This window comes from Falco peregrinus, chromosome 7 (assembly GCF_023634155.1).
Source record: "Falco peregrinus isolate bFalPer1 chromosome 7, bFalPer1.pri, whole genome shotgun sequence".
Classification (NCBI taxonomy): Eukaryota; Metazoa; Chordata; class Aves; order Falconiformes; family Falconidae; genus Falco; species Falco peregrinus.
Window position 1 is genome coordinate 78,992,679 of NC_073727.1, and position 27,819 is coordinate 79,020,497.

General features: G+C 36.9%; 1 protein-coding gene across 7 annotated transcripts in view; it reads left to right on the forward strand.

The window, feature by feature from the left end:
* FAM135A (family with sequence similarity 135 member A) overlaps positions 1 to 26,314 on the forward strand; it is a 99,636-nt gene extending 73,322 nt beyond the window's left edge. For 6 of the 7 annotated variants that reach the window (XM_055809848.1, XM_055809849.1, XM_055809852.1 and 3 more), the window contains 7 exons: positions 1,525 to 1,685; positions 3,389 to 3,480; positions 5,532 to 5,629; positions 11,304 to 11,455; positions 13,426 to 13,536; positions 23,698 to 23,811; positions 24,552 to 26,314. In XM_055809848.1, the coding sequence (XP_055665823.1) occupies positions 1,525 to 1,685; positions 3,389 to 3,480; positions 5,532 to 5,629; positions 11,304 to 11,455; positions 13,426 to 13,536; positions 23,698 to 23,811; positions 24,552 to 24,757 (934 nt within the window). In that variant the 3' untranslated portion in view covers positions 24,758 to 26,314. Of the gene's footprint in view, positions 1 to 1,524; positions 1,686 to 3,388; positions 3,481 to 5,531; positions 5,630 to 11,303; positions 11,456 to 13,425; positions 13,537 to 23,697; positions 23,812 to 24,551 lie in introns of those variants that run through there. The other variant, XM_055809850.1, reaches the window with a different exon arrangement.
* Positions 26,315 to 27,819: the final 1,505 nt, after the last annotated feature.

The following is a 27,819-nucleotide window of genomic DNA, read 5'->3' on the forward strand; positions in this document are numbered from 1 at the left end:
TTTAAATTACATTGCAGTTTGGATACCAGGAAAGCCAAATTTAGAGCAACATCAGGGATCCCAGATGGTACCTCCTCTTGCTGTAAACATAGGAGTTTCCCTGATAACCCCCTGCTGCTAACTGAGCATGGGAAGCAGCAGCCTAATGTGTTGCATTGGAAGTAAAACTTGCTATCAGAAAGAAGAAATCTTGGAAGAGAGGTAGAAACAAGGAGAACGCTAAGCAGGCAGAGGAGACAAAGGACCAGACAGTTTGTGGTAAGCAGCTGAAAACAGAAAGAAGGATTGAATTGTGGTGGAGGAAAGCAGGTTAGAAGTGGACAGAAAAGTAGCTTCTGAAATACTGGAGGGTATACTGGCATGCAATGGGAGGAATGAAAAGCAGAGGGTATTTAGGGTGTTTTGTAACAATAAAAGAGGCAACTAGGCATAAAATCAAGGTTTGGCCTTGGGGAAAGTAGAGTCTCCCAGTGTGTGAGATAACTGGGGACTGGATAATTCCAGAGGATGTGATCTGCTCCGCAGAGAACCAGCCTTGGTATGTTCATTGCAGAAAACATGCCTTGAGTACAAACGAAGTAACTTCTGCTGCAGAGCAGTCAGACCAACTGCTTGCAGTAGTTTCTGTTTAGGCTGACTTCACTGAGGCTTGATCCTGCCAGTTAGTGAGGAATGGGCTAAAGATAAAGCTGGGAAACAGAACAGAAAGTGGAATGGGAGGAAAACAGTGAGCAGGTGGAAGAGGACAGGATACAGCATGACACTGTGAGGGATTATATAGAATATGTGATAGAGGGGAAGAAGCATAAGGAAGCATAAAGCTTGAAGTGCTACAGGGAAACTGATACGTAATTAATTAGGTAAGAAGGTCATGCAAAAATCTGAGGGAAGGGGAAGAAAGGGAGGAATACAGGGAATTCCTAGCATGTGGGGAGTTCAGCTGTTAGAAACCGTGTCTTGTATGCCTTCATATAACATGTAAAAGATCAGAGGTCTGGATCTGGCTGCTTCTGAAGCAATTATCAGTTATTCAGCCTACCAGAGGGATTTTCTGGTGAACAATTACAGCACTGGCTCCAGCGCTCTGCTGACCTAGGAAATAGATTTAAATTTGGCAAGAGTTATCAAAAGTCAGTGGAAGTCTTTACATTGACTTCTAGTTGGTTATAATTCCTGTAATTTTGTTATTGCATTTAAACAAAGCTGTTGCTTGCTCAAGAGCAGAACCAGAATCTTCAGTGGTTTCAGAAACACTTCAGAGTTTGCAGAGATGTTCAAAGGAGAAGACAGTAGAGCCTGGGATATGGATTTTGTTACAGAGGAAAAGGGGCTGTAGGAAGCTACAATAAAAATATTTTGAGGAACTGGCTTCTTTTGTGAAGTTGGTAATTTGATAAATATATTTTCTTTCATGTCAATTACATAGAAGATAAAGTAAAAAGACAGTAGAAAACTGTATCCTAGGAGACCCTATATACTGGCAACAGTAAATGTTGTTTTGTCATAAATACGATTTTGTTCCAGTTTCCTACAGGCTAAAGAAGAATTGAAGCAACTTAAACTTCCTGGATTTATGTATAGTGATGTTTTCAAACTGGCTTCTTCGATACCTTATTTCAGTATGGAAGAGGATGACTGTTCAGAAGAAGGAATACATCTTATAGTCTGTGTCCATGGCCTAGATGGTACGCTGGGAAATGTGATACTGAAATGAGATAGCAGTCCAGAGTACTGGTCAGGTTTAGCTTTTGTCATTTGAACTCTTAACTGAACCCTTTGAAATAGATTCACTGGAGGGAAATGGGAATATGACATAGTACTGCTGCATCTGACAGCACATTCCATAGAATCGTTTAAATTAGGAATTCCATGTAACATTTGTCTTTAGTAAAACTTTCATGCACATAAACCCGTTTCATGGCATAGTTCACACTAGATACATCTTCCAGTTTTTCACATCATACAGCTATGTGTCTGTGTTGTGGTAATAGAGTGGAGTTACTAACAAAACACTTTTGTTCAGAATTTTCAATGTTACATTGTCAAGGAAAGTAAAATATATGTATATTGTTAGGAAAAAACAGTACATAAAATACAGTCAAGTGTTTACAAAGTTTTAAAAGTTTAGATTGCTGAATCACAGAATGGTTGAGGTTGGAAGGGGTCTCTGCAGATTGCCTAGTTCAACTCCCCTGCTCAAAGCAGGGTCAATTACAGCAGGTGCCCAGGACCCAGACCAGCTGGGGTTTGGAATATTTCCAAGGATGAAGACTCTACAGTAGTAGAAATGAGAAAATCTCTTGCTAATTGAAAGGATTAGAAAGTTTAAATAGCTTGAATGTATTTACCTGCTTTTAGTTCAAAGCATTTGCACATACTAAAGAATAATATCCCCTCTAGTTAAGGTATTCATAGCTTTGTGCCATCAATGTTTTTGTCTTTTTTTGAGATGCTTCTTAAATTAACAATGTAAGGAAACACAAGAGGGCAGTAGGATAGAATATTGGACTGGACCAACACTGCACAGCTGCCTTGTTGATTTTTCAAATTCCTAAGTTAGTTTTTTTTTTCTTTCTTTCTTCCTCTGGGCAGAAAGTAGCCTTTCCACATCTAAAACAGAACTCCTTCTTACTAGTGCAGATGTTCAAGTGCTGTTGCATGGCTGGAATTGACACAAATGTTAACTTGGCCAAAAAAACTGTTGTTAAAAAAGCATGTCTTTGAAGCCTTAGAAGAATCCCTATAGTTAGAATTTTCTTATGAAATGGCGATTCATAGAAGTTCTTTCTTATTAATAACAGATTTAAATAAAAATCTTACACTCTAATTAAGGCAGAAAGGGTACTCTTTCTTCAAAAGCTTATGTGATCACTGATGTAGAAAAATATTCAGAATGCTAGTTAAACTAGCATTTGTTGTCTTGGGTACCAGTCTAAATGTGTCTTTATCTGCTAACAGTCCACTCTGCCTTTTTATTCTATGAAAATGTTGACAATTTGCCCGTATTCCTTACTCCTTCACTGAATGCTTTAAGCTAGCTCTGAGTTCTTTAATTGACTTTTATCAAAATAATTAGGTTTTCAAGAACGTAATGTTCACAGTGCTATGCATCTGTTGGATGCTAAGACAAAATCAAATATGACTTCCTAAATCCTTGCATTTTTAAAACAGTGTCTGCATTGAATGTCATTTTTTATAGACCATTTTGTCACTGCATTTGGCATTGCAGTTTATCTTCCTGAGTCTTACTGAATTTTAATTAGGGCTAAGAATATCGTTAGCTGTATTTAAGTATAAAATTGTGCCAGAGGTTCTCTTGAGTATTCCAAGTGCTTTTATTGCAAGTTAACTTTGCGGTATCTAACACTTGATTGTTTTTCTTTTTAAGGTAACAGCGCGGATCTGAGATTAGTGAAGACTTACATTGAGCTAGGGCTGCCTGGAGGGAGAATAGATTTTCTTATGTCCGAAAGGAATCAGGTATTTGCCAACAAAAAAAGAATTTATGGAAAGCAATAAGCAGTGTACATCTTCAGACATGTTTGTTTAATGGCAGTATCGTGTTGCAGTTTACCATATTTTGTATATTTTTACTGTGTTCTTGTGGAGTCCATAATTTGATCTGTGGCTTGCGTTAAAGTAATTACAAAACCTAGTATGATAGTGAAGGTAAATACATAAGGACTAACATTTGTCGCTGCCATTTCCTTGTATGTACTAATATCTCCTAAGTTCTCAGCATAATCAGTTAGGATTGTAGATAAAGTACCCTCAATATTAATGGTAAAAATGGTGATAGTGAAAACTGGTATGGCAAGAAGGGAGAAGTGTTATTTCAGAGGATCTGAGAAATACGAAATACCTGTCTCTTGTTCCTTTGTCAGTGTACTGTGAGATTCACATCATGACACTGAACTAATATCAAATTAGTTCGTGTTGCACATTTGTGAATTTTATTATTTTCACATGAAGTAAACTTGGCAAAGCTCAGAAGACAATTTTTTACATTTTTTTGTGTGTTACAAACTGTATTAGACATACTTCCAGGATGAATTAGAACAAAGAGTCTTCAGTGGCTCAAACAAAAGGTTCATTTAGCAAAGTAGTGGTTTTCTGGTGATAGCTGCTGGGATGCTTTGCGGAACAGGCTGGACAGGCACCAAGCCATGCTTTCTCTTCTCTAGCCTTGTAGGTTTTGGCAGTCAGCAGTTCTGAAACTTTCTGATTTGGGAATTCCATTGAGACCACCGAGTCTAATAGCTACTGGCGGACTTTGCTCCTTAATGTTGGCTGATTTTTTTTGAATGTTTTTACTTCCAGTTTCCATAGCACACAGCTGAGATTAATTCTACGGTTCATATGCATTACTAATTCAGTTGTAAAGAAGGAAATTTAAACAAATCTTCCAGCTTGTTTTGGGAAAAAAATGGTCAATAATCATTACCTATTTCCCATTTCAGTTAATTATTTTATAAAAAAGTATAATTTCTCCTATCAGGAGGCAATTGAAGAGACTGACTTAGTCCATTCAGTATTTCTCAGGATCACATGTGAAACAGTTTCTGGTCATTCATGTTATCCTTCCCTGCCTGCTTTCAAACTTCTTGTCATTTAAAATAGGATGATCAGAATTAGGGCATTTAAGATGCTTGTGCACTATGGACTTACGAAATGCTGTATTGATATTTTCTGTTCTTTCCTTGCTTTCCTAACATAGCTGATTATATAGAACACAGATGTGTAGATTGTTTGCATATATATTTAGGGCTAGTTTTCCCTATGTAACATTGTTTTGCCTTTCTTGCCGTTTTATCACCCAGGCATGCAGTACTGTAAGTCTCTTCTGAAATTCTGGTCGGTTCTAGATTTGAGTATCCTAGATATTTGGTTTTATCTACAAACTCCAACATCTCATCTCCTCCTTCCTTTTCCCAGATCATTTATGAGTATGTTGAGCACCACAGAGTTTAGCACAGAACCTTTGGAACTTGTGTTGAGAAGTTTTAGGCAGCCTTTGCTTACCTTTTTTTTTTGATTTCTTACTGCCAATCATTGTAGAGAATCAGCTATGAACTGGGAATAAGGCTTTAAGGATTTGTTTTGTTTTGAATAAACAGTACTAATGTAGACTCTTTCTGCTGTTGCAGTAATTGTCTTATTTCTATTTCATGGGTAGTGTGATTTAGTTCTAAATATGCAGTTTGACCTTCTGTTTCACTACAGATAAGATTATGTGTAGGGGAAGGCTTAGAAAGAAGTAAGGCTGGCTGTCTAATGTTAAGATTTGGTTTGGTGTATTAGAAGAAAGTAGTCTTAGAGTAAAATGTGTATGACATTATTCCATGTTACAAGGAAAAAAACTTGGAAAAAATTAAAATTACTAGCTGTAGTGTTTGTTTTCAAAGTTAATATGCTTTTATTTGTGTGCTGTTGATCAAAACACGGGGGAATAAGAATTCAGACTGAATGCAGAATGTATATTGCTGCATTAGAAAATACAGTTATTATTTTTTATTTCTTTTATTTTACAGAATGATACCTTTGCTGATTTTGATTCCATGACAGATCGCCTTTTAGATGAAATTATACAGTATATACAAATTTATAATCTAACCCTTTCAAAAATCAGGTAATATCTGTTCTATACTATTTATAGAAATAAACTTAAAACTAGAGCCCTGTGTTGTTCTGAACTGTGATGCTCAGGAGCCGGCCAAAAGAGAGACGGGAAAGTGGGAAAGAGAAATTCAGGGAGGGGGAGGAACAGGGGAAAGGAGGACAAAGGAGAGAGAGGGAATTCCCAGCTGAAAGAAGACTGAACAGTGCTGTAAGCTGACCTAGTCCTGTTGGTGGCTTTAGGGCAGAGTTCAGTATTGCATTTAAGGAGCTGCTGTCCTGTCCTTCCTCAGATCCTGCATGGTAGGGTTCTGCAGAAAATCAGATGATACTTTGAGAAAGTAGAAGGAAACTGTAATAGTGCTATGTCAAGAAAAAAAAAATAGTTTTCTTCTGATTTTGTAGTCTCTTCACCAAGCATGACGTAGCAGACTGTCTACCTTGCCATTCCTACAGGGAAATTCGCTTATCTGGGATGTTGAAGGACGGCTGTGTGAAAAGAAATACTTCATCATTTTGATGTTTTCTGATTGTTTCATCTGCTAAAAAGCATCTTTTACATCTTAATAGAAGGCTTACTCCAGTCTCTGCATTCCTCTTTCCTTTTCCAGTTACTTCCAGGGAATACCTGTTCCATTTATTTTCTCAAAGGAGGGTACACCATTTTGGGCAGACTACCTTACGAACCCAACCGTGTTGCTGGAGTTAGCTCATTGATAGATGAAAGGAGCAAATTCAAGCCTGACTTCTTTTGTTTAGGCATACTCAAATTGTACATCTGGAGAGGTTTTTGACTTGCTGCTCACATGCATTTGGTTTCTGTATACCCATGCGCTTGGTAGGCCTTATTTGGCTAGGCAAAACATCTAACATGTTTAAACATAATTTCACTTTTTAAACAAATGTTTCTGTTTTCAGGTAGGCAAGATCTGACATGGTTAATTTCATCTAAATCGATGACTTAAAAAGCACTGTGTGATCGTATTTGTATTATGCAGACTGCATGTTAGCACCCTCCCTGCGGGAGAGGAGAGTTCTGTAACCCACCAGCACACGCTGGTATCTTCCCTCCCATGCTGTGGTCTGAAGGCTGTAATGAACAAACCCACCCAGTTACCTTCTTGTTCGTACCTGAGAATTGAGTTCTTGTTTGCTTTTGGTTTGCTTCTCTCATGAAACTCTCAATTTGTAAATATTTTTTCAGTTTTATTTATTACTTGTCACTTGAAAGAAAACAGAAATTACCAATTTTTATTTTAGTTTCCTTTTCGAAGTGTGTACTTGTCTTTGGCCCTGCAAAGCAGAAGTGTCTCATCTCTCAACTTTAGTTTTTCTTATGAGAAAGTTAAACCTATGAGCAAATTCTGCAGCTGTTTCCTGGTAGTTATGTGAGGGAAATTTCAGAAAGAAATGTGCTTAGATGCAAGTCCTTGAAGGAATGAACCAGAAAGCCCAGGAAAGTACTGTTGAGAAATCCTCTGTTGAAGTAGCCGATGCATTCCTACCTCTTTTTGGCTGTCCCACTGTAAAGAAAGTGGACTTTGTGCTAGTTAGCCATGCTGTCCTGAACGATGCTGTTTCTCCTCATAAAATCTCCCTGTCTGCTAAAGGAAGTGTTCTCTGTACAGATGCTGCTCAATAGCTGAGTCAAATTAGAAATCGGTCTCCCGACCTATAATGATTCTGTATGGCAAAAAACCTGACATCACTGTGTGTTTGAAATACCTGTTCAGTCTCTCTTTTACACTGAAAGTCTTGTTACAGGCAAAAGAGAACACACTTCTTATGCAGAGCTAAGAATCTATTATTAGTCCAGTTAGTCTTTTAATAGTCTCATTAAAAATGCAGCAAAAAGTTACTATTGGTCTAGTTACAGTACTACCAAAATTCATAGTCCAAATTAATGCAGAAAAGTCGCCTTACTCAATCTTAAAGGTCTTTTCCAACCAAAATGATTCTATGACTCTGTGATTATTAATATGACTAAAGTTGCTATACAGAAACTTTCTAAGTATCTTTTCTCAGGTGGTAGGCTCCTCTTCCAGCAGCTGTCTGGATCCTAAGTTCGGTAGTTTCTGTCTTCCCAAAGCAGTGGGATGTTAACATCCTGGGGCTTCAGTGTAAGGAGAACGATGCTCACAGTGGCGGTTTTGCCTCCTTGGCCTTGGATCTGCCTGGATTTATTTTCATATTTCCGTATTTTCAGTCTGCCCACATGTTCTTTCTTTAGTTTCCCATATACTCTCCCCACCCCCCCACCCCCCTTCTCTGTTATCCCCAATACTGGCTTTCTTTCCTGAGTTGTAAGATTTTGCTTCTGTAGTGACCGTTAATAGACCATTGGGGACCTCTGGCATATGATACCTGTCTGGACTCTTCCATACAACACTGTATTCTAGTGACACGCAGTTCAAACCACACTGAATAACTACTGGTTATTAATAGAAACTATAGTGAAAGTAAAGTGGCTTTAGACAGCCTGAGTTGTTACTTCACTGCCAGATGATTGTTGTCACGCTAAAACAAACTAAAATCAGCTCAGGCCAAGACAAGTCAAGGGAAGTTCTGAGTTACTGTGCTGTCAAATGTCGTGTCTTCAGATAATGACAAAATCCTATTTACCGTGCTACATTCTTGTCCTGATGTAAGAAGAGGAGGCACTCCGTGTACCGTCAGAACCCAGGGCCATACTATAGCGTCAGCCTCAGTGAACCAACAATTTTGGTAATGCCAAAGCTAAACCAGTTATTGCACCAGTACACTATTCGACATGTGCATTGATCTCTGAACAAAATCTTCGTGCTCACTACAGGTGTGCAGCAGGCATGAACTGGAAGCTCAATTCAAACCGACAGCAGTTTGTCTTATAAAACAACTGAATCATGAATAGTTCAGGTTGAGGGGACCTCTAAGGGGTCATCTGGACCAGTCCCACCTTCAAAGTTAATGTGACTTTGAAGCAAGTGAAATTGCTCGCTCATACCCATTCAAGTTTTGAGTAAATGTGAGGATGGAAGCACTTCCAGGACATCGCATAGTTAGCAAGTAAACCACATGCTCTTACAGTGTCATTTCAGAAACTGTTTTCCTCATTCAGGTCTTACATAAATTTCTGATGACCTGTATTGGATGTTAACCTCAGTTGGATTATTCAGCTTGTCATCCTCTTTCCTAAGTAACATTGGCTCACAGGAAGAGAAAACAATTTTTTAATGCTATGCATATATTAAATTAAAACAGTTGTTCATTGTTTCAGCACCTTTTTGATTATGGCTTTTGATAGACTTTTTTCTTCCATGAATTTTTATAGTTGGACAGGACTTGTCATTTGTTAGCAGAGAATAATGAGGTTTTACCTCTTCTAATTTTCTAATTTAATGATCTGAATTGGTAGACTTGTGCCATAAATGCATATAAATACTCCACTATAATTCTGTTACTTCAGTGTGTTGAGTTAGTGATAGTTTGTATTCAGAAGACAGTAATATTGCCACCTACTGTTCAGAAATACATGGGCTTTGCAGAGCATCCCACGGTTGCAGGTATTTGAAACGACAAATAGAATTGGCTACATTTTTGTCTACACTTTGAAATCCCTTTTTGAAGGGTTTTCCTTTTCATCCCTTTTCTTTTTTGATTTGAGCAAATCCTTAAACCTTTCTCTCTTAGAAAATAAAGGCTTATTATGTGTTCACCTAAATATCTAAATTTTAACCCAATATATTACTGTAACCTTTCTTATTTTTCTAAGTCTTTCCAAATTAAGAACAAGTGTTTAATCTTTGAGGTACATTCACATAGCCAGTTGGGAGCAGCTTTTTTTTTTCCTAAATGGATCTTTGATTTTTCTGGAGTTTTGGTTTAGGTTTGCCCATATTCTTCGGTATGATAGGATCGATTGATGGATCACTGGATTTTTTTTCCAGTGACAAAATTGTCTTTTGCTATGGTACAATAGAAATAGTTTCTCATCCCTTTATGGCATTTAGTAAATAGTGGATGAACTGTCAAGAAAACATCTCTGCTAATGTTCACATCATCTTTAGAAAATAAGCTCTTCTATTCAAGAGCAGTTATGTCATGGAGGTCATTTTCAGGATAAACTCAAATTCTGTGGACATTTTCTTGTTCCTAAAGAAACTTAAGGTTTTGTTTTTCTTGTGTGGACTTTATGATGGATTCTGAGAGAATAGTTTTAAATTTTAGTATTCAAGAGAGTCAGCAGTTCAGTATTTTGCAAACGTGCTGCTGTTGTGCTGACAGCACAGAGGATACATACCTTTCATTTCTAAATTAGTTAGGCAAGTATAGCAAGCTGTAGCAAAGAATTTCTGATACTGTAGCAATTCTGAAAATCTGATAGTAAAAGCGAACGGGAAGAATATACCTATATGCTTAAACTGTATATTTAGTAAGGAACAACTTGCCTATTGTGTCATAGAAATGTATAATTATGTCAGAGTTTAGGAGTTCAGGAGTGGCCCTGCCATTCTATAACTTAATGTTTGAATTTTTTCATTTACCTTTAAATTGGAATTTTCAGAGTCAATAATTCTTGCTTGGGAAGCAATTAAACAGTCAAGTAATTTTTTTGTGCTGCATTTTACACCGATATTACTGGTAGCTTGGTTTTAGCTATTTTTGTTGATGAATGTAGTGATACGGAGCAAATGGGAAGGATGATCTTACAGGTATATTGTGGCGCAGACACAATCCAGCCATGGCAGTTCTATTGTATATTTTTGGACGGTTGTCTGTTCTCTCCATGTCTTGAAATTACATTTGAAAACAGGAAGGCATTTTTTCCTTTGAATTTTGTGAGTCGTTTCTGCTGTATCTTCTTTAAGTCAGTGCCTAGGATGATGTGTGGTCCTTACCTCAGCAGGGATTTAAGTATAACTGCATAATAACTAGACTTGCTTGATTGTTTAGTGTCTCTTCTAAAGAAATGCTTTGTGCAGACTTGTGGATACAACAGTAGGAACCTCAGATTAAGTAATTATTCTTAGATACATGAAGCTAAAGAGTCCCATCCCTCTTTCCCGTTAACTTGCTTAACCAGGGAAACGACTACATGTAATATTCTCCTGGCAGACAGATATTCTTCAGTTGTCTCACTCAAACTGAAATCACTTCTTTTGGTCCAACAGATTTTATATGTTGCTTCTATTTTAAAATAATCAGATTCAGTTAAGTAATGGTTTTCCCCCTTACAGGAGTACCTTTGGAATCCTTCTCCACTAGGTTGTTTCAGTAACTTTCATGCATTTATCACACTGAATGCCATCACATGCCAAAGTAGTGATTTATTCCGTCATAAAATATTCACTCATAAAATATTTTCTGAATATTTGGTGCTAAAGGAAGTACACCCAGAAATAATCTTGGGTTTGGGTGGGAGATGCTGCTGGAAGGATGGTTGGGTTTTACTAGCTTTTCAAGAACAATGTATAAACTAATTCTGGAGGAGCTCAGAACATGTGTGTAACAAGTTTGTGCAGCTTGAGAGATATGGATGAGCTATGTTTTCTGTGTGACATAAAATACAGGCTTCTGAATGCAAACTTTTCATTCATTTTTTTCTTATGCTCTTTCAACATTTTATGACAGGTTTTATTTTTTTCTGTTTAAAAGAAAAAAGATTGCCATCAAGTTCTATGTTATACTGTTTTTTTCTTTTTAAACAGCTTTATTGGACACTCACTGGGTAATTTAATAATCCGTTCAGTGCTCACAAGACCTCGATTTAAGTATTACCTCAACAAACTTCATACCTTCCTGTCTTTGTCTGGACCACATCTTGGTACCCTCTACAACAGCAGTGCTCTTGTTAATACAGGTAAAGCATTATTTTTAGGAGTATAAATTTAGGGGAGATTCTAACTTTGAAATGCCCTTAGTGCACATTTCTGCATTACTTTGATTATAAAAAAGTGCACATTTCACTGTCGTAAGAAAAGAGTTCTGAAAATAAAGTATCAATAGAAGGATGTGCAAGATTGACATAAGCATTTTCCATTACGTTTGATTCAGGTTTTCTGTTACACCATAAATAAACTCCAGTTTTAATATGTTGAGCTCAATTTATTATAAACCAAATTTTAATACACTTAATCTGCAAAACAAGTAGGTAAGATGCATTAAAATAATTCTGAACTACTAGTAGTGTCTTTTCTCTCTCAGAAACGTCTTGCAACCTGCAGCATATTTCTGCAGATGTGTTTGTACCTTATGAACGTCTGTTTTTCCAAAGATAAAATGTAGCTCTAGGAGAACTTGTAGAAACTGCTGACTTTTGAAGTAAAGGTTGGAAAATACTTTCAGATAGCATCGAATTTTTAAATGAAAACTTGTTTTGGAGATTACCACCTATCTTGGAGGCCCCAAACCCAAACTGAATAACACTTATTTTCACTAAATAGAAATATGCTTATGCTCCAAAAATCACGGATTACTTTGTTTAGTGCCAGTTCATTTATTGATTGTTATACGTTTCGTACAAAAATGAGGAGGAAAACAATTAATTCACATGTGCTGAGCTTAAGTGGACAGGAATTGGTGGCTATCTGGAGCTATTGTTGGAGTTCATAAAAGCAGAGGGAACGTGAGAGCTCTTTGAATTTGGTTGAGATGGTGCTGTTTATAGCCCTGAATACACCACCGTTGAGGTTACGTCAAGATTAAGACATCTACAATAGAACTCACTATGGGCATCTACTGGGCGTTTAACCTAGAATATCTGTAGACAGTTTCTTTCAGGTATTTTCATCTGTAGCTGAATCTCACCCAAATCACCCCAAATGCTAGCATTACTTTGCTTTTAGAAATTGTTTTCCAGGATATGGGAAGCAGGGCTGTTTTCTTGTTTATGTAATCACCAGCAAATGACTTTCAGTTAACTTAAGTTTAACTTATCAATATCAATATCAACTTAACAATATCAAAGTATAATCCGGAATATATTCACTGAAAAAAAAAAAAGAATTTCTGGAATATTTAATGTCTTTTATAGTTCAAGACTATACAAAACATCCTTTTCATGTAATAGTCTTCCTCTACATTTCAGACACTTGTAAGATTTTTGGAAAATTCCAAGATAGTAATAAGTAATGGGTATTGAAGTCTAAATCGCTATACTGTACATATGCATTAATATCTGCCAATAAATTGCATTTTAAAAGGTAACTGTTTCTCTGAGAGTTGAATCAACATATAAAGAGATTCTTGAGGCTATAAGGGCTTGATGCCTACTACCAAAAGAATGCTTGGCAAGGGAGGTAAGGTTTTCTGAAACGTCAGCTGCTTGGCTCATTGACTAATTAGGAGGGTACAGCATCACAGAAAATGTTATGCTATGGTATTCTTCCAAGAAAATTCTGCTTCCTTTTTTCAAGCTATATGTAATGAATTTGGTGGTTCTACAAAGTTATTTTTAGAAATCTGAGAAGTAATGCTTATTTATTGCTACATATTTGGACATTAAAATGTTCTGTTACTCTGAAAATCATTGAAATAGAGTTTGTATATTGCCTTACAGCTAACGTAGTCATATATCTTTGCTTCTTGCAAGTATAGTTACTTTTTGTAGGCAGGCTTGTACATTAGCGGAAATAACGGCCCTCATGCTTTTTTATATAGAGAGAGAGGAGAGAATAATGAACAAAAATTTAAAATGTTTCTGGGCTTGAAAATGCTGACATGAAAAATAAGATTAATATGTAAGAGGCTAAATAGATAGATTTTACATATGTTTAATTAGGGTTTGTATTTTATTGTGGCTCTATACTCATGTTGTACCTAACAATGCAGGACTGTGGTTTATGCAGAAGTGGAAGAAATCTGGTTCTTTATTGCAATTGACATGTCGAGACCATTCAGATCCACGACAAACATTCTTATACAAACTTAGCAAAAAAGCAGGTAAGCTTTGTTAATACTTCTCTTTTAAAGGCCGCTGTATATAAATGTGAATAGGAAAGGTAAAAAAAAATATGTTTCCAACAAGCTCCTGTTTCAGTTTATTTAAGAGTTACTTTGGCTTCAGTCCCATATTCTTCAACTAAACTTCAACTGTTTGTAAACCATTTCTGTTGCGGAGGTGGACCATTGCTTTGAGACTTTCCTTCCTGAGTGGAATTTCTGAGTGCAGCCACTACACTGATAGATCTGTATATCTATATCAGCTTCCTCTTGAACCACTGAAGCTAGTGATTTCAGTGTGATAAGTCAATTACATTAATTTAGAATTACCTGTTTATGTATCTGTCTTATCTAGTTTATAAATTTAAAATTCTGCTTTAAATTTTGCTGACTTGTCTTTTGTTACCTCAGTAAGATTATCAGGGAAAACAAAAACTCACTTTGATAAAGGAAGGAGAAGTTGTATTTAGCATAACAGCTAAAAAACAGATTAGATTACTCATATCAATCATACAGTTTTCTCTGGTTTCAATATTCTTATTTCAGCTGTTGGCTGAGAGCCGGTTTTGCTAGTGAATAATGTGCCAGGTGGGGGTGGTTACCATTACGCATTGTAAAGTTACTGAGAATGGATCTGACAGGTATTTCTGCATGGGTGTCAGCCAAGCAATTGTGGAGCCAGAGATGCTCAGAGTGTTTTGTGAAAAATGCAGGCACGTTTCTCCATCGAAATATTTGTAGTTGTCACAGCTGAAATTCTGTTGAGAGCAAAGCAGTACCAAGATACGGGCAGGAAAAGACTGACCTCTAGCTCTTGAGATGTTCAAATATAAAACTTAGAAGACTTGGAAGAAGCAGAAAAGAATAATGAGCGAGGAGAAAAATCATGGATAAGATATGAGTGTTGATCAAAAACTGATTTTTAGAAGAATGTGGGATTCCCCCCCCTTCAAAATCTACTATCACAAAGTGATTTTGTTGCTGATAAGGTAATATTTAAGGCTGAACTGCTATTTAGAGGAGAGCAACTGAAGTCCTCTCAGTCTAGCTTTGCAGTCATTTGAAAATAAATGTTTGATCCTAAACAGAAGTTATGAGCTTCTGAGAAGTTACACAGTGGATGCTGAGCCTGTGAGACCTATGTTATAGACATAATCATTTGGCTTTAAAGAATGTGGTGTTCCTGGGTTTTATGTGTGTATATCTCAGCACATCTAGAGACACTGCTATTTGAGTGTCTGGAATATCTGTTCCGGAAATAACAACATACTTTCTTGACAGACCTCTATACGACAGGCTTTCTGAAAGACCTGAATAGCATTGTCTGAAGACTCACAATGTGTTTCAGACTTTGCTCTCCATAAACTGTAGAGGGAGCCTAAAAGTTTTAGTGCTCAGTTTCCCCCTTTCTAACTCCTTACTGAAGAGATAGAAAGAGCTGCAAGCTGGGCCACAGCCTCATACACCATCTTGTTTCCAGGTCTTTCAGTGAGCTTGGTGTGAGAGAGAAGGAAAGTTTGGGGGAGAAGGAGAGAGAAAGAGATGAAAGTTTGATAATTTTGTTTAAGGAGAAAAGGAAGCAAGCTTTACACTTCCCTAAAAGAGAAGAAAGAAAGTTTTCCTTTAAGGGGTGAGCTAATATATGTATGTACACTGGAGGTGTTGGTGTCTTTAGCTCTTGATATCTGTTTCTGTCCTGCCATACCTTGCTCATTCGATGGGCGTACAGTATTGGCTGTGCTTGACTCTCAAACACCAGATGAGAGGAGTTTGGGATTCCCCCGACTATATGGTTTCTCTTTTCAGATTTTAGATTCAGAGAATTTGCATAGTGTTCTCTACAGGGATTCCAAACATAGGTGATCCCAGAAATCGCTTTTCTCTAGGCTACATGCAAGAGACTGACAACACTGTTGAGGAGTATAGCCCTGAATTTTCAACTTCTGTTGATTTTTGTAATTTTATAGGAAAATAAGAGTCTAACATGAAGAAACATCTGTTGCTAATCAATGTGGTGCCTTCTTCAGATGTTGGCTTTGCAGCTGGGAAAATCCCCAAGGCAGCAAAATGTGCTGCTATTTCAACTCCTCTGTGATCTAGTTGGTTTCCAGATCATCCCTAAAACTGACTGTGGATCCAGCAGGTTATGTTTTGAGGGTCTGGGTCTTGGCCGCAGTGTTATATGGTGGTTTGTGACACTAGTTCTCAAATCTGCCAGAGAACATACCTGTTAAACATACCCTGTTAAACACATCATCTTGTTACTTAACCCCAAAATGGATGAAGTTCCTGATTTCTCTTGGTCATTGTGGGTGAAAGTACAGTTGACTATGTCCTCTTCCACCCTTCCAAAGAAGCTCCACTAAGCACTGATGCGTAGTGCTATTCAGAAATGAGACTTTTGCTCGTATCTGTTCTCTGTTCTGAATCCTGGAATAGGGATTCAGAATAAAATATCAGAATAAAAATATCATGAACATCAGAAGTGTTGCAGTCATGAACACATTTCTAATAACTCCTTTTTGGTGCTGCTCTTATCATAGCAACACATCTAGAAGGATCTTTGACAAACATTTTTACCAGTCTTGCTTTTTCTTCCAAGTTTGGGACCAGGCTGGGCTTCATGGCTGGATGGTCACCTCAGGCTCTTGAATCTCATAGTCAGAAGCAGCACCAGCTACCTTCTCTGCCACTCTCAAAATTTTTGGACTTTTTATCTTCCCAGAAATCTCTCTCAAAAGAAGCTGTTTGGAGAGGGGGTTTAATGCTTTAATGCTGGGGGCTTATAAAATACTCTGTCAGGAGAAGCAAACTTTATATGTAACTGCAAAAAGAAGAATTCTGAGTCTTATGAGCATATGCAGAGTCTCACCTAACAATAGTTTAAGACTTTAAAAGAACCTTTGCAACTGAAAAATGATAAAAATATCATGAATAAATCCCTCCCATCTATATCATGGAGCTCTTCCTTTGTACAGTGTAACTGGGTCTGTCATTACTTGCTGAAGGAATGGTGACCCAGAACTTGCTCTTCTCAGTTTAAGTTCTCTACCTCAGTTTTTCTGCACTGTAAAAATCTGATAAGATTTTTTTTAAAGCAGCCAGTAAAAAACATAGGTTTTCCTAACAGTTACAGTTGTTACAGTGCTGCTATTTGTATATTATAGTTCATCCTTTGATAGGAGTGAATGGTAATTATTCAGTTCTAAAACAAAAGCTGAAACTGTTACATATATGTGGTCTGTACTCAAGCCGTAGATGCTTATTATCATTAGTTGTGATCTGATTATTTTTTGTTTCTTTTAAAAATAGCTGGTACCAACTTGAGTTTGTTATTTGCCAGAAAACTTGGTGTAAATTGGCTGATGTGTTATGTTGTACCTGGGAAGTGTAACTATATGCAGGAATAGTGATTCATCTGAGTGACAAAAGTTGCATTACAACAAGTTGCTGTTGCTGTCATTAATGTTGTCAGTGTCCTCTAAATTAAAAGGGAATGCGTTCACCGCAACATAGGTATCTATGATTTAGAATGGGTTCATTGGATCGTTCTTTCAGAGGTACACCCAGGTAAGAGTGTTGTTTGCAGAATTTCCTCAGATCTAGTATTGGAGCCACAGTAGCTCTTATTTAGCAAGTGAACACTGAGAGCACTGAAGTTTCATTTTCAATTAATTTGTCAAGGCAGAATAGCATGTAACTTATTTTAACAATTCTCTATCTGTTTCTGGTGTATAAATAGGAATTGACTCTTAAAATTGTAAATGCCTTTTGAAATGGTTGATTCATTAAATTATAGCAAATGACAAGTAATGATGGTTAACTAAGTGTCTGCTTTTCTAACTCTCTCTATAGCATTGTATTGGTTCATCTGTTAACTAGTTCTGCTTTTATGCACTTAATCACTTAATAGAGTGTTACAGTTGTAGAATGTTTTTTTAAAAGTACAGTACAACTCTTTCGTTGCCCAGCTATTGAGCTTGTTAAAGCAGAATGAGTGACTTTAAAAAGTCAGCTTGTCAAAGCAAACTTAAGCACACATATATTACCTTCAGGTTTCAGAATTATGAAAACATAAGAATTTTTCAGGCCATTTATGCTATGAGAATAAATATTTCAGAGAATACTAGCAGGTAGTGGGAAGAAACTGAAACGTAAATATTTGGCAATTCTAATTGGATTGTTGTTTTTATTAAAAAAATATAGATGTTTTCATTCTGGACTTGATGATTCAAAATTCTAGGAAGTTAGAAGTATTTTCTCTTTTGAAATTATCATTGCTAATAACTGCTAAGGAGCAAAATCTGACCTTACTTGCTTATAAGGAAAAAAAGGCAATAGGATTATTTATTCAGAATGAAAAAAAAAGAGTTAAAGTGTATGCTGTTTCTTGAATTGTAAGTTACTTTAAGCACTGGTCACTGTATGTTAGCAGTTGAGGTATTTGTGCCATCTTTTATCCAGTGAAAAAAATCAGTTTCGTGATGTTGCTTCTTCATAATGATAATGGTTAGAATTATGTCCTTTGACAATAATCTCCTTGAAATCTGCTTGTCATGTCTTCAGCAGCTACAACCTGTCTGGTAATTTCTGGAGATCTTGGAAATTATTATTAATTTCGTACTGTGATGAGAAATTACACCAGGTTGCCAGCTATGAGAACATGTGTTCAATACAAACACAGTTGTAGTTGCACAGATGAAAAAATACATGAGAATTTCTGCATTATATGTAAATAGTGTTTTGTGTTGTTGTATTATGGATTCAATGAAAAGTAAGGGTTTCATTTTTTTTTATTTACTTAAGATTTTTAGACACAAAAATAAAAATTAGGTAGTTTTCGATTTTTCTGATTGCTTGGCTTTAAGATGTTAGCATGGTCTATGCACTTAGCAGAAATTACTACTTTTTGTAACTGAACAGTTGACATTTGCCATAAAACTTATTAGGCAGACCAGTCCTTAAAGGGATAACTGGGAATGAGTTAAGTATTATTTGAAACCAGTGAGTTGTGCAGCATGATTCAGTGACAAGTTCTGGAATTTACACAGCTTCTGATCTCTGTTTTCACTTAGTCTATTGGTATACTTAAGTATTTTCTACAAGCAATAACTGCACCTTCATGTTTACTTTCTAACATCAAATGTAAAAATCAGCTAGCTTATGAAATGCCAACTGATTTTTTGTCTGAATCACTAAAATAATAATGATCAGAAGTTTTTTCTTTTAAGGAAGGATATGCATTTGATCAATATATTCAAACACATAATTGATTCCATTTGGAGCACATTGTAATTTTTGTCTGCAGTAGTAGAAAGGCAGTAGCTCCAGTGAAAAAGAAGATGCTTTCAGGTGTAGCTTGAGCACTGTCCCAAGCACTTCTCCCAGCTTCTCTAATTCAGTTTGTTTTGTGCAGGGTAAACAAGCAAAGCTCTTCTATTTTTTCCTTCTTCAGTTAGAATATTTTGCTTCTTACCTTATTTACATTTTATACTTGGCTAGTTACATTCTTCATAAAAATTAAAATATTCCGGGGAGTCCAGGAAAATAAAGTGTAAATTCTTGATTTGTAGCTATTGCCACCCAACAAATTGCACTTTCTTGTTTGTGGTACTTAAGATAGTAATTTTTATGAGTTCAGAGACCCTGCCTTATACGTTAAGGAGTTAGCATTGAGAAAACGGTTTCATTTATGTGTAAGCTTTTTTTGATGATCTCATTGTCTAAGAAAAGTGTCCATGACATGTAACATTTGGCTTTAGTTTGGTTTCAAACAAGACTTTCGTGTGTGAATGCTTGTTTAGAATGCCAGTACACTGGTCAGTACAAGTATTAAAAACAAGGAATCCAGTTCCATTAGTTGGGCTTTGCCTGCAGAAACTTTAACTTGTCAGTCACCTGAAACAGCATTAACTGAAGACTGTGGAAGTAGATCCCAATTTGATAGAAATTGTGATTGAAGATTTGCATTAAAGGACTTGGCAAGTAGACTGACTCGAAACTTAGGACATTCTCCTATAAAGAACAACTAATGTGTTTCAAAATAATGACTTGCTGAGACAGGTGTCCATAAAGCAAACCTCAAAACGCCGTTTTCTGTCCCAGCTATGAATTGTTTGCTCACTGGCAGGAGCTCTTCCTGCAACAAACTTTGGACCTGCAAGTTTTTCTACCTCAGCTTTAGTTCTGCACTTTTTTAAAGTTCCATTTCTCGGCTGTAGAATATGCCCACATTAGCACTCAGGAACGCATTGAGAAGCGCATCTTTTCATGACCCCTGTTTACTTCAGAACACAATGAATGAGCTTTAGCAGCCCACGCATGTTGCATCCACAGGTCTAGACTAGAGCTAGTCCAAAGTAAACTCTCCTGAAAATGGGCATTATGATGGATGAGGGATTCCTAATACCAGCGGGTTTGCTTTAGTTCTGTTCCTCTTACGCCACGGAGTTCACAAATGTGAATGCACAGCCATAGTCTCTTCCAGGATGTTTTTGTGCTTACGTAGGTAGGCTTAGATTCATGTCTTAGTACTTCCATAGATCTTGATCAGTGGAATTCTGATGTGCTTATTTATTGCCTTATTCCCCCCCCCCCCCCTTTAAAAATGTTTTTTTCTAATTTTTCTAATCTCAGAAGTGAGGAAAAAAACTTCTCTTTTGGTTTTCATTTACATCCATGTTAACAGCAGATCAGCAGTGAAATAAGCATGGCTGACATTTTTTCTTCTTTGAGATACCTATTATGTACAGGATGTCAGCTTAGCTTACTTGATGCTGTTTGGCTTTGTGGAGTGAAAAAGCATTTCAGCTCTTGGCTTGAGGGGAGTGCCTGTTTACAACTCATGATGAGGATGAGACTAGAACTGAAATAGCACCCCTGTTGGTAGCGTGGCATGGAGACTAACCTAATCGGTTCTGCTACGAGGAAGGACTTCCCAGCTCTCAGTAGCTCTATTCCATCAATATTGGAAGAATCTCTTAGGTTTTATAGCATCTGGAGGCAAGTTCTTTAAAGTAAAATCTTCAAGGCAGAGTTTTAGGGGACGTGAAGCTCGTGAGTTGACATAAATCTAGCTCCCTAATCAGTCTTCTTGTGGGACTGAAGCTGTAAGCCTGAGCTTCCTTGCATCTGTATTGTGGCATCTTGAGACGTCAGTTGGCTCAGGATCTCAACGCTTGAATTTTTGGGGCACGATTCTAGTTGTGATGTGTTAACTTCACAAAGCAGCGTGGAAGACCAACTGCAGGAGATGACAGCCTTCCAGGGCGCAATTTTTGAAGTCCCTATTTCCAGACTGCATTTATGGCAAAGCTTCCAGATCCCTATTTTCAAAGAAGTATATAAATGGACAGAATTGTAGAAGACGTTGGGAGTATCATACCTGGAAAAAACTGATACGTTTCCTTCAAGTCAATGCAACCGGGTATGACCCTGAGCGACGTGATCTAACATCGGAGTTGGCCTTGCTTTGCGCAAGTGGGTAGGTAGGATCAAATGATCGCCAAAGGCAACCACTTAATTTGGTACAGTTTAGCACTGTGCACTTCCATATTGGAGGTCATTTTATGCCTCTGTCCTGAGTAGTCCCAGAGCCTGTCTGGAAACCAGAAAGCATGCTGTTGAACACCAAGCAGTTCCTTCTCATTGACAAATGGTTTGAGTTATTTTATGCTGTAGAAATCCAAGGGGTTGCTAGGCTCTGTATATTTATATACACCATTATGGTGCCTCTCTTTCTCATCCATACAGTCATATGTGGTCTATATATATATATCACATGAACCGTGTCAGAATAAACAACTTCCAGACTTCAGACATGGGCTTTTTCCTTCAAAATAGGCACAAAGAGCCATCCAAAGAAAAATCATCCAATAATAGTTAAACAATAAAACTCATGCTTATGAAATACCCTGTATGCCTTCTTTGTTTCCACTGAAGAGTTCCCTCAAACACTTTCATAATGAAAGATTCCTGATATTTATTATGCCTAAAATGAAGAGAAGCCCAAGGTGTTATTTTTATGAACCAGAATATAAAGCATAAAAATGAGTCACTGTGACCAGAAGGGGATGCCTAGTATATTAGACTGTAATGTCCTAATCCTGTGGTTTTGGTTTTGGTTTTTTTGTTGGGGGGGGGGGGTAGGGATTGTATTATATCATGTGAGGATGAAGAGAGTTTAGATGTTGATTGATGTAGACTGATGTTCCTCTAAAGATTCCCCAGGATGCCTCTTCCTTCTTTAGGTTGATTAAAAGATCTAGGCGATCCACATAGAATCATAAAATAGTTTGCATTGAAAGGGATCTTTAAAGGTCATCTGGGCTTCTTTGCACATTTTACATGAATGCTAATGGATATTTCTCTAGGGAAAGCACATATCAAAAAAACTTAATACAAGATAGACAGACTCCCGAGGAATTCACAGAACTATTTATTACAGACTAGCCTGCAGATAATTCCTATTCTTGATTTATTCCAAATGCATTCTTTCCAACTCAGTACAAAGTTTTGGAACTGGCATCTACATCTTTGTGTAAGATGCTGCAGTCATTTTTCATCAGATACCAAATGAAAGAACACTGATTTAGTTGATCCTTTGAGACAGTGTGTGTTTTGCAGTGGGCACAGGCAAAAAATCCAAACAAATCCAAACAGATTCCTTATTTGAAGAGTACTGGAACCAGGATCTGATTTGGATGCATTTTCTGTATGTTTTCATAGATTTACAGAATTACTTTTTTTTAGTCTTCTGTGAAATCTGGGAAGATACATTTACTTCTTCAAATGCTGAAGTTGTTCAGCATTGTTTCTGTAACTTGACTTGGTTTGGAGATGTAGTCTTCATCATATGGTGTGTACAAAATACTCAGAATTAGGAAACCTGAAAAAAGGAGATTTTCACTTCAGGCTCTACTGATGGCTTTAAGAACAGATATGTATTAATACTTAGTATATTGTCCTGGCAGTACAGCTTCTGAAAAGCAGATACTGTCTTTTTCCTACACAATCAGACCTCTTTTTTTAATAAAAGTTTGATTTGTGGAGGTTGACACATAAAATGCTTGCTGCAGATTCCAAGAAGCAACTTGAAGAATGACTTTAGTTGCAGTACTTCTATAATTCTCAGACTGGACTAGAAACATTTTGTAAGTTAAAAGCTGACAGTTACGGGATCTGACCGTTATTCTCTGGAAATTAAAAGTCAGGCTAATAGCACCAGTGCAAAACTCATTAGCACTGGTGCAGATAGAGTTGGATCAAATCTGCCAATGATAAGATGTAAGCACTTTCCAGTCGAGCTTACCTTTACATATGCCTAAACTGTTTAAGTGTTTTCTGGTTTTGCCTAACAGTTGCCTTTGTATTTAACTGTAGATGGCTGTGATATTCATAAGGGGCTGTTCTAAGGCAAAGGCAACCTGTTTTCCTAAAATGCTCCATTGTATTTGGCTTAAAGCAGAAGGACAGCAGCAGAAATCTGCTAAAGCTTTTCACAGAAAACACAGCAAATGTCTTAAGGACTGTAACTCCGTCATCGTCATTACTCGGGGTTCCTACCTTTGCATCGTTGTACTATGAAGTGCTTGTCCAAGAAGTTGGAAGTCTGGGTTTAAATATAAAGGTTTAATTACATGTGGGGAGTCGTACTGGGTGGGCCTCACACCTGTGCTCAGGCTGGCCAAACCTTGCAGAGAGGCACCTACACTAGGTGGCCTGTATCCACTACTTGTTGATGCTAGGAGTTAACCCTGAAGCTGCTATGCTGTTGACTGAAACATCAGTGAAGATGAGGCACCACCTGTCTTTAAGGTTTCTTTAAGCAGCATGGAGGCTTTACTCCCTTCTGTCCACCCAACCAGAAGCTGAGTACTTCATTCCTAAGAAGCGAGATGAAGGTTTGAACCATAACCTGTTTAAATGGAAAACATCACAACTGGGCCATGCCCATATGTATTAAAATACATACAAAGGAAAGGCCAGTACCCAACATCTCATTATTCCGTAGCTCTACCTATTGTAATTGATTTTACTGCCTTTTTGTGCAAGATCTGACAATAAATTGGTACCAAATTTCAGTTGTAAGCTGTTTCGTTATTCTGTGGTAATTGTCGAAGGATTCGTTCTAATAGATAACTTTTTCTTTTTTTCCTGTAGGTCTTCATTACTTCAAAAACATTGTGTTAGTAGGATCTCTGCAGGATCGTTATGTTCCTTATCACTCCGCTCGCATTGAGATGTGTAAAACAGCTTTAAAGGATAAACAATCAGGTAAAAAATATCCTGCAAAATAAACAGGCCACTCAGCTTAAATCTTATAGGTCTCAGATTCATCCCATTTAATTCTGGGTGCTTAGCTGAGGCACCTCTGTTATGTGTTTTGACACTCTGGGCTTACTTTATAGTAACGGTGAGAGAAAATCCATGTGGGAGCTAATTGCTTTCTGGATCTGTCCTGTTCTATTACATGCAGAAGGAGATGAGACTGAATAAATTTCTAGCCGATAGGCTTTTCTGAAAGTTACGTGGATGAACACAGCCCCTGATGTGTTACTTCATGAATAAGGAGGACAAATTGCTTTGATTTTTTGAGGACATCAAGTTGTAGCATTATAGTGTGTGGGCTGTATTTAGTTGAGGCATAGTACTAGCACTGAAAGAAGAAGTGGTTTTCCCATTTTCAGTGATGGCTGGTTGTTGTGTTTACAGTTAAGCACAATTGCATTCTAGCATTATATATTGACAAATAACCTGTATGTAATGTAATAAATTAATACTGATGAGCATGTTTTCACTATAAATATACAAATAATAAAATGCATAGCTTAAAATTATTTCCCAAAACTTCTGGGGAAATTAAATTTCCTCTATATTCTGTCCTTAAGGGAACAACAGCGTAACACATACCGTTACCTCTCATGTTCTGGAATGTATTCGTTTTGTGTTAAGTCCAAGGAACTGTTATTTGTTTCTGGTGATTCGGACAGTACAACTTTTCTTTTCCTCTACAGGACCAATTTATGCTGAAATGATCCAGAACCTGCTTCTGCCAGTTCTTCAAAATAAGGATTGTAATTTGGTTCGTTATAATGTAATTAATGCATTACCCAATACAGCAGATTCTCTTATAGGGAGAGCTGCACATATTGCAGTTCTTGATTCAGAAATATTTTTAGAAAAATTCTTTCTTGTTGCTGCCCTAAAATACTTTCAGTAGAGAAAAACATTGTAAGAGACTTGGTTATTACCTCATTAACAGAAGAATTAAATAGTGTGTGGTATTAAAGTATAGCTGCAGCTGTATTTTAAGAGATATTTATACTTTTTATATGGAAGATAATTTATATCATCCACACTAGGGCTTTTTAACATCAACTTTACTTTCTAGGTAATGTGGCTGTGCAATATTTTTTTTTTATTTTGTTCTTTTTACTTTTCTATTACTTTTTTCTTAATTTTGGGTACCTAATTATTTGGAGATTAAAGCACAGTGCATACTTCTGGTTGTTTTATTATTGGCTCTTAGACTACAGAAGTGAATGTTACTTTGCTATATTTTACAAGAGGCTTTAGATGCCAAAATAAATAGGATTTTCAAATTCTGATAAGGTCTTACACATCCAGTTGTTGTATTTTAGCACTGTAGGAAATTTAACTGGAAACACAATGAGCTGCTAAAATACTGGATTTTTGAAAATGAGTGTATCTGTGGGTCTCGCAAAGACCATTACCGAATTATCTGTTCAGATATCACTACAGCTTAACAGTTTTCTACAAATTCATTATCATCATTGTTAAATGTGTTAATGCCTGTGGGAATATATTTTCTACTGATCTCAAAAACATGTTAGTTTACATATTCAATTTTATTACTGGAACTTTAGTTTTCAGAAGCAAATGGCAACTAAGGATTTTTGAATGTTTAATAATAGCTGCCTTCAAATAATTGGGGTTTTGCAAACTATATTAAAATTGCTCCTTACTCTCTCAGTTCTTCAGATGAACATGGACAGTTTTACATGAACTTCCTTGTATGTACGTAAAATAAGTAGATGTTATAAATTTCTGCAATACTTTTATGAATTTAAGCAATTTTTAAATATTGTTAAAATGTTTTATTGACTACAAAGTATTGTAAATATAAATCAATACATCTTCAAATGGGACAATATTGTAAACTTGTTTAGTGATCCAGATGTTTTTGATATACAGGAATGTTAAAGGTCTATTGACTTTCTACTGGTGCTGAATAGCATTAAGTTTGGTTTCTCCTTTCTTCCCTTTTCTGTTTCAAACAATAATTCACTAAAGGTGAGGGGAAGAGTTACATGTGCATTCACTAATTGTACACTAATTGTAATGAACATTTTTTGAAAAATATAAATTTGTTGTATAATGCATGTTTATTTTTAGCATTGTGTTATTGCATCTGGTGTTAATAAAATGAACAAATGACTCTAATGGAAACAATTAAAGAAACAGAGATGTTCTGCTAATTACCAAAATTCTGGGGAGGCTTTTTTGTATATAATTGATAATTTTGTATTATTTGAAATTAATATAGCAATAATAGTTTATAATGAAGTGATTTTGCATTTGATATGGTTTGTTGTATAATACAGTCTGTAATTGTTTTTTCTCTGTAGCCTACAAGATGCTCAAATGAGCATCTATAGTTTGGCAATGTACACACTTAAAAGTATTTTATTGGAGTTGTGTTAGGCAAGTCCTTATGACACAAAAATATCCTAAATACATTCCCACTGTAACAATGTCTACTTCTATTAATCATTTTGTATCATGATGGTGCTACTAAGTTCTGAATATTTAAATTATGTTCTGACATCTCATCCGTCTCATTTAACAGTATTATAGTAGTTGGCTAGTGGGTAAATTTTGAATATCAATTTAGGGAGCTATATCTACAGATTTTTCCTTGATTCATGATGAGGAAGTTAAACAGCTCAGTACGTGAGTATTTAGATGTTTCTGACTCTGTTGAAAAATGTCTGTCTTCCTGCATCTCTCTGGAAATCTGAAAGTGTAAAGCATGCTTTTGTGATTAGCAAAGCAGAAATAGCCTGGCAAAAATATCCAGGTGTGGGTTTTTTTGTTGATTTGGTTTTGTTTGGTTTTGTTGTTGTTTTTTTTTTTTCTTAAACCGTAGATCTCATCCATTTAAGGAGGCTTGAATTTGGTTTGTTCTTTGAGGTGCAGGAAATCATGTCATATTTGCATGTAAGTTTATCAAGGAACAAGGAGAATTAAGATAACGGTAAATTCATTTTCCCTCCCCTTATTTGTATTGCCCAGTGCAGTCCCTTTGTGGTCTGGTAGCCCTCGCAGTACTGTAGCTTTTGTGGGGCTGTTTGACATCTCAAAGTCCCGAAAGAATGTGCTGTAAGACAGTAGTGCGTAGCATGATGACCCCAACATGTCCTTGAACATAAAGTTCATGTTTGCACTTAACAGACTGCATGGTATGCTTGCAGTTGCTTTCTGCACAACACATGCAATCTTGGATGTTTTGGACAACTGTGTACATGTTGCATAGCAAACTCTCCCTACTCCTGAGTATTTCTACCTTCTTTTCACAAGACAGAAATAGGGACTCTTGTGTACATAATGGTGTCATCTGATGCAGTTTCACCCCTCTTTGAAACAGGGCTTCATCTTCTTGTAGTTGGTAGTGACCTCTCCTTTATGCAGGTATTCTACAGCAGCTTGAAAGAGAATTACGCTGCTTACAGAATGAGATGAAAATTAAGGTCTAAACATTTCTTTAGAAAGCTGCTAGCCTTTTGTTTCCTGAAGGCAGTAGGCTTGCTACTGTTACCTCACAAAGCTCTCCGCAATGTTAGTAGGAGGTCACCACATAAAATGAGATAGTGTCTGAAATTTTGTTTGAATCTTCCATTAAAATTAAACTTTCTGATCCCTGTAGATCTAGAGATTGCTATTAACTTGGAAAAAGAGCTCATGTCCTACTGTGGAAATCGCCAGGATTGCAGCAGAACCAAGAGATTTTACGTTGATGGAAAACTTACTCTGTAACCACAAAACACCCTGCGTTCCACGCCCATCGTGCAGCCCTGGCTGGGTGTGGTGGTCAGATAACCAAGGTTCTTGACGTGGTCAGAGAGAGGAGGAGGCATCTAGGCACAATGGGCAGGCTTGCGGGCTGGGGCAGTGCTGGCTGCAGTACATCCCATGGCCAGCTTATGTTCGACTCCTGTGAATTGACCTGCTGGATTGTGCTAGCTCCAAGGCAAGGCTTTT